The sequence below is a fragment of the Crocuta crocuta genome, unplaced genomic scaffold (genome assembly GCF_008692635.1).
Source record: "Crocuta crocuta isolate KB4526 unplaced genomic scaffold, BGI_CrCroc_1.0 scaffold180, whole genome shotgun sequence".
NCBI lineage: Eukaryota > Metazoa > Chordata > Mammalia > Carnivora > Hyaenidae > Crocuta > Crocuta crocuta.
Window position 1 is genome coordinate 1,609,194 of NW_027527549.1, and position 6,397 is coordinate 1,615,590.

At 44.3% G+C, this 6,397-nt stretch overlaps 2 protein-coding genes across 4 annotated transcripts in view; both read right to left on the reverse strand.

Annotated features, from left to right (window-relative positions):
* DENND2C (DENN domain containing 2C) overlaps nucleotides 1-367 on the reverse strand; it is an 86,031-nt gene extending 85,664 nt beyond the window's left edge. For 2 of the 3 annotated variants that reach the window (XM_077767033.1, XM_077767014.1), the window contains exon 1: nucleotides 112-162. The gene's annotated coding sequence lies outside the window, so the exon portion shown is untranslated. Of the gene's footprint in view, nucleotides 1-111; nucleotides 163-302 lie in introns of those variants that run through there. The other variant, XM_077767025.1, reaches the window with a different exon arrangement.
* Nucleotides 368-2,426: 2,059 nt separating this feature from the next.
* Nucleotides 2,427-6,397, reverse strand: part of AMPD1 (adenosine monophosphate deaminase 1) — a 31,646-nt gene continuing 27,675 nt past the window's right edge. Inside the window, exons 12-17 of the mRNA XM_077767820.1 lie at nucleotides 5,225-5,351; nucleotides 4,896-5,059; nucleotides 4,102-4,222; nucleotides 3,267-3,440; nucleotides 2,946-3,056; nucleotides 2,427-2,585 (exon numbers count right to left, since the gene is read on the reverse strand). Coding sequence (XP_077623946.1) covers nucleotides 2,427-2,585; nucleotides 2,946-3,056; nucleotides 3,267-3,440; nucleotides 4,102-4,222; nucleotides 4,896-5,059; nucleotides 5,225-5,351 — 856 coding nt within the window. The remainder of the gene's footprint in view (nucleotides 2,586-2,945; nucleotides 3,057-3,266; nucleotides 3,441-4,101; nucleotides 4,223-4,895; nucleotides 5,060-5,224; nucleotides 5,352-6,397) is intronic.

A 6,397-nucleotide genomic window follows, 5' to 3' on the forward strand; every position in this document is an offset into this window, starting at 1 on the left:
CCCGCACTGCCAGCCCCGCCGCCCCGCTTCCGACGCCCAGCGTGCGACACGCACCGCCGCGAGGAGCCGAGACACGGCCTCAGAGCGCGTCCCGGATCGCCCCGCACCTACCTGCGCTCGGCCTCCACGTCGCCCCCACGGCCCGCACGCGAGGCTCCTGCCNCGCCCGGCAAAGCCCGGCTCTTATTGGCTCCTCTTCCCACCCCTCACGCTCCGGCCCGCCCCCGGCACTGCCCGGGAGCCGTCGAGAGGGGAACCGCCCCCGTTCGAGTCCGCCCCGGGGCCAGAACCTAATCCCGGACCTTGGTCGCCAGGACGCCAGCCTGGACCTCATCGCAGTCACCGTGCCCGCCGTCCTGTTGGCTCCGCGGTGATGGGCCTAAATTTGCATGAAGGCTGACTCTTCACGGCCACCTAGCTTAATCAAGGAACTCAAATGGCACTTCACTCAAGGAAACTATAAAGTTATCTCTTGCCATTGCAGTCCAGTGCCAACTTAAAACGTAGATGCAAATAACGCTTCGAACACCTGAGGTTTGAGATCCCAGAGCAGGGTGCCTTTGATACTCCCAGTGCCTGAGGTCGGCCCCCACGCCCTGTTGTGACACACATGCCCAAGCGCTACGCCTGCAACACGCTCATACTCAGGTATGTGCGTGGCGCGGTGCCTACTGCGAGCAGCAGCCCAGTTTCACCAAGGCTGCGAGTCAGGATGAGTTGAGCCTGTTTCCCAGGCACTGGCCAACCACCCCACCCCACCTCCTCCCGCCCCANGTCTGATGACCAAAATCTTCCCACATCTGTTCACACAGAGGTACCAAAATAGGAGACCGCCAGAAAGAGAGGTGTTCGGTTACACATCACAGATGACTGTCACAAGCCAATTTACCCAAAGCAGTAAAAGCCGCATATCCCACACCGTTGTGAAAGCATGAGCTGTGGACAGTGAAACAGAAATTACCTTCNAGGTCAATATTGTTTGCAGTAAATTTTAACAGTGATCTTCACGGACTATGCTCCTCAACCCCACCTCCATCCTTCTATTCAGAAAACTTCCCAAACAATAGTCTAAGATGAACTTTTAAGCTAGAATAGCGTTTTAAAATTTGTTTCACAATTCAAATTGATTTCAGAGTTCAAGATTATTTGGCAAAAGGAGGCAGCTTGAATTCCAAATCTGGCATGGTTTCTCTACATGTAATAGATGAATTAACATGTATGTATTCTACCGCCCTCTCATGGGTAATCTCGAGATATAACTGATGGTAGTTAATGCCTTTGAAATCTGAAAATAGAACGTTTAGTTTAGCAATCTGTATTATTTTGATGACTTGGAGGACAAGATAAAAATAAAATCAGGTTCTCTAAGGGACTTCTAAATACTCAGCAAACAGAAGTTCAACTTCAGAAACCAGGGAGAGGATTCTTATACTAGGGCTATTATAAACACGCTGTCAGTATAAACACACAAGTATAAACATGCTTACAGCTACCTGTATAGAATGTGGAAACATGCAGGAATTTGCCTTTTTCCCCCCCATTTGAAAAGTCATTACTTTCTGAGATGTTTCACAAAATGTCCTTTTTCACATTTGTATCCACTCATTCTATCATTTCACACTGTGAACAACATGAGAGTCGGAATGAAATCTTATTTTTTACAACTTTGCTGTCTAGATTAGTACCTGATTCTTGAGCAGTTCATCAGTAATTATTTAGTAAGTTAGATGAACCATCAGCCCAGCCACTAGATGGCAACACAGCTGTATGGGTAGAAGTAGTCTAGCGAAATGGAATTCTATCTGGTCTGCAGTATCAGGCAGGTTTCTAAAAAGTTCTTTAAAATGGGGGGGGGGGGGTCGGGGGGGGCTGACAATGACAGCTGACTATAACTTCATTGACAACTGTATCCTTAAAACTAAGAATCTTTTTATAAGATAAATTCTCCCTAAGTGTAATAGCTCATAGGTATTTTCTATATTGGCCTACACACCAGCTTCCAGTTGTATCCCATCAAAAGGACTTTTCAATGCTCTAAGTGCCTCAAGCAAAGTTCATTCATGTAAACCCAAAGCCTACATTCCCCCAGGGCCCCTGGGTGGCTCAGTGGGTTGGGCATCTGACTTTGGCTCAAGTCCTGATCTCACGGCTTGTTACCGGCATCGGGCTCTGTGCTGACAGCCAGCTCAGAGCCTGGAGCCTGCTTCAGATTCTGTGACTCCCTCTCTCTCTGATCCTCCCCTTCTCCAAAACGAAGATAATATTATCTACGTTGTAAAGTGAAAAGAATTAAAAGATATAATGTCAGTGGAATGATATCTATTACAATCATGGGTTTATAGTAAGGATTCAATAACGAGTAACTGTTATTCATATTATATTGTCTAATGAAAATCTCACCCATATTATTATTTAGTTTATTTACTTTATTCTCCTGATTTAAGGCCTTCAGCAATTAAATTAAGTTCATAACACCAAGTTTCATAGCGATAGGCCATACGGATCTGGGCTACATTTGTCTTCCGGATATCATTTCCCATAGGGCCTTCCTCAAGATAATTGTCGCCCAGGAACCTTGCTTTCTCCTGTAAGAGAAAAGGAAGGGGAATGATTGTTGGTTTTTTATCCCAATACAGACAGTAATTACATCTTCCACAAAGATTCCTTCCTTATATTACTTACTGACAAAAGGAAAACATAAACCGGTAAGAGCATTTAGCCAGGGCCTCAATACCGCATGGTCTGCTGAGAAGTCAAATGCGTTTTATTTTCCTTGCCCCCCAGGCATAGCCAGAGGGCTGGGAGAATTCTTTCTAATCCCTGTCCATAGTAATTGCCCATGATTTGCAGGGTGATTTTTCTACCTGTGTTCCCCCAACCCTCTCTTCAGTACTCAGTTACCAGATCCTACACACAGAAGGGCAGCCAGCCAAGGACAGGTCTACCTCATGAGAAATTCCACATTGCAGAACACTGTTTCTTGCCACTTCACACATATCACAGGTACTCAGTTTGAACACTTGTGCAGCAATGGCATATTCTTCCATTAGGGGCTCCTTGGGTTATTTATTTAAATGAGGCAAAAAAAGAAACAAAGAAACAAAAGAAGAGAAAAGAAAAGAGAGTATATTTAAAAAAAAAAAACAAAAAACAAGCATCCAGCAGAAAAAGCATATTGAAATACCTTGATTTAACTTTAAAATTCTGGCTGGAAAACATCAGTCCTACCAAAGATGCCTGTATTGCTCAAGATTGCATATGTGTACCTTGGTGAAGTGGAATTGCATCGGGTCATCTGTCGACAGTGAGATCATTAGTCCCTTCTGGAGGAAGTCTAAAAAAGGATTTTTGGCATATTCTAGGAATAAGCTGTTGTTACTTAATGGTGACATGGCGATGGGAATCTGGGCTAAGAAAAACAAGTACTGTAACACAGGGCTCTGAAAAGGAAAAGTGAAAAAAATTATTTAAGGATGTTGAAAAAGGGATACAAATGAGAAATGGTAAAACCGCATGACCCACCGCAAGGCTTAGCTTTTAACAGAATGACCGTACGTTCCTTAAATCCCTTAGTACAGAAGAATAATCATTTTAAATGTAAATGCTACTTAGAATAAATGTATTTGGGATCATCCATTTTCAGTAGCATTGAGTCAAACCAAATGTTTGAGTTTTAGTTGCCTAAGGTACATGGTCTGTCTCGGGGAAAAGACTTCACCTTAAAACATTTTTTTTTTTCCCTACAAGAAAGTTCTGACTCTCACAAGAGATATTTGAAAACATGCTCTAACAAGAAATCTGGCAAAAACTGGTTTAAGGTTAGCTAAGCACCTCTGAATTCTCCCTTGTTAGAGTTCTAAAATAGAAGTCAGAAGACCTGCATGAACTCATCTCTGCTGCTAACTGGTTAGGTAAGCAGCTCCCTTTACTTGTCTGGCTTCCGTGAAATGAACTGTACTAATTAACCTCAAAAATCTTTTTTCGCTCTAGTTTAATGTGATTCCAGTGTTGATAACGACTTGGGAGAAAATGATAAGGGAAAACATTATTCCTCCAGCTCCGATATAAAAGTTAATATTAGGAAGAGAGTCTCCAACTCACCTTCTTTAAATTCAGGCCATGAGAGATATTATCTGCTGTCATGAATGCGGTCATGAGGTGGGTGAGGGCACCCGCTTCCCCACAGTGAGGTCGGAACAGGAACGTGTTCATGCCTCGTTCCCTAGGGAGAGGCAACTTGCCATAGTAATCACAGGTGGCTGCCTGGGACCCGGCAGCCACTCTGGGCATGCAGTGATTTAAAAGAAAATTTGGTAGGAGAAAGAGGAACCCTCCGAAAGGGAGTGGGGCACCCAAAGGATTCAGTAAAACTGGCAATTCCAGGTCATAATCTTAATTCTTCCTGAACACAGACTTCTGAAAACAGAGGCAGCAGAGGAAATGAGGGTATGGAGGAAAACTCAAGATTCGATTCCCTTCAGTCTCAACAGGAAATTTACCAGTAGCACCATGTTGTCATTTCTCCTACTCGCACTTGAGGGGGGAGATGTCTCCAGAAAACCCCGTTATAATATTCCTCTAGTCTTTACCCAGCTATATCAAGAAGGGTGAAGTGTATGGAGCGTGACAATAAATTGTGTGGTGGTTAGTGTAAACTCCTAAGCTTCCAGAGAAAGGAACTGTGAAAGTTACCTGAAGGCTCCAAAATATCCATTCCTGCCACTAAATAAAGAAAGAACCCGCAGAAAAAGACAAGGGAAAGAAATTTCTGATTTGGGCCAGTTGGAAGGATCCTCGCAGTGCAGTGGCCCTCAGCCACCCAAGGCACCGATGTTGAGCAGAAGAGGTGTTTGAAATAGAAGCATCTCCTTCTAGCTCCAGCTCCACCTACTTACTTTCTCAGGCTGTTGAGCACCGTGATGTTCGCGTACATGTAGTAGGCATAGTAAGTGTAAGATGGGTTCTTTTCCACCGTCCACTCCTGGGGCTTGGGGCTCTTGGCAGAGAACATGTGGCCGCTGTGTTTGGATTCATCATCCACACTGTCGAAGCCAGTAATCTGTCCGGAAAAGTAGGCCATGTGGTAGGGTCAGTCCCACTGCGGGATCCCAGTCCTCAGACAAACTTTCAGCTCCCAAAGGCAAGGACCAAGCATCAGAGACACAGCTATGAGGCAGTACTGGTCCAGGCACAGCAAGAGGAAGGCCCAAAAGTTCATGCTTACGTGCTTAAGGAAGACACTGAGGTCTGGGTGAGCCTGGGGATTGATGGTGGCCTCAAACACTGGCATGAAAACATTCTCCAGCATTTTTCCGAAGTGTGGGAGGAAATTCTTAGATCGGAACACATCACTAAAGGCAAGAATAAAGAGAATTCAGGAGGAAAATATTTTTAGTATTGATAGCCCCTGTGTGAAGGAATCAGAGGGCCAAATGCCATGTGCGGGAAGACTTCGTGTGTCCATTCTGGGTCTGCTCTGGTACACTCTTCTTAGTTACCCATAAAAAGGGATTCCATTTAGATCAGGCATAGAGATACAAATCTCTCACTGGACCAGTTGCCCCCATCTCTTCTACAAAACCTCTCTAGCAAAAATATTAACCTTCACAGCTAAATCCATACAGAAAACAAAGAATATATATATATAGGAACTATGTCACAAAAGATAGTGAGCATGACACATTTATCAAGAACACTTCTGGGCCACCTGAGTGACTCAAGTTGGTTGATTTCAGCTCAGGTCATGATCCCAGGGTCATGGAATCAAGTCCCATGTCGGGCTCCACGCTCAGTGAGGAGCCTGCTTAGTATTCTCTCATTCCCTCCACCCCTCTCCCTAGGTCTCACATGCACTCTCTCACTCTCGCTGTCTCAAGAAACAAAAACAAAAACCCTTCTGATATGCTTTAGCCAGGGACAATCTAACCAACTAACTCTTATATAGGACTCAGCATATGCCATCCATTCTTTTAAGCAGCCAGAAATATTAGCTAATTTAATCCTCATAACAATTCAGTATATTAGCTACCATTATGACCCTATTTTTTAGTTAGTTTATTTACTTTTTTAAGTAAGCTCTACACCTAATGTGGGACTTGAACTCACAACCTGGAGATCAAGAGTCCCATGCTCTACTGACTAAGCCAGCCAGATGCCCTCACTATAAAGATGATGAAATAAAGGCACAGAGAGCTCATGAAACTTGCCCAAGGTCATACAGCTAGTAAGTAGTAGAACTGGGATTCAAGTACAGCCAGTCTTGGTCCAGAGTCCATGCTTTTATCACACCTACTGCCTCTCTGCTTTAATGATATTAGATAGGAAGTTCTACCCCAGTCAAAATGTTTCTTTTTTGGCTCAAGAGACAAGATAAAACTCTTACATTGCCAAAGGAGGG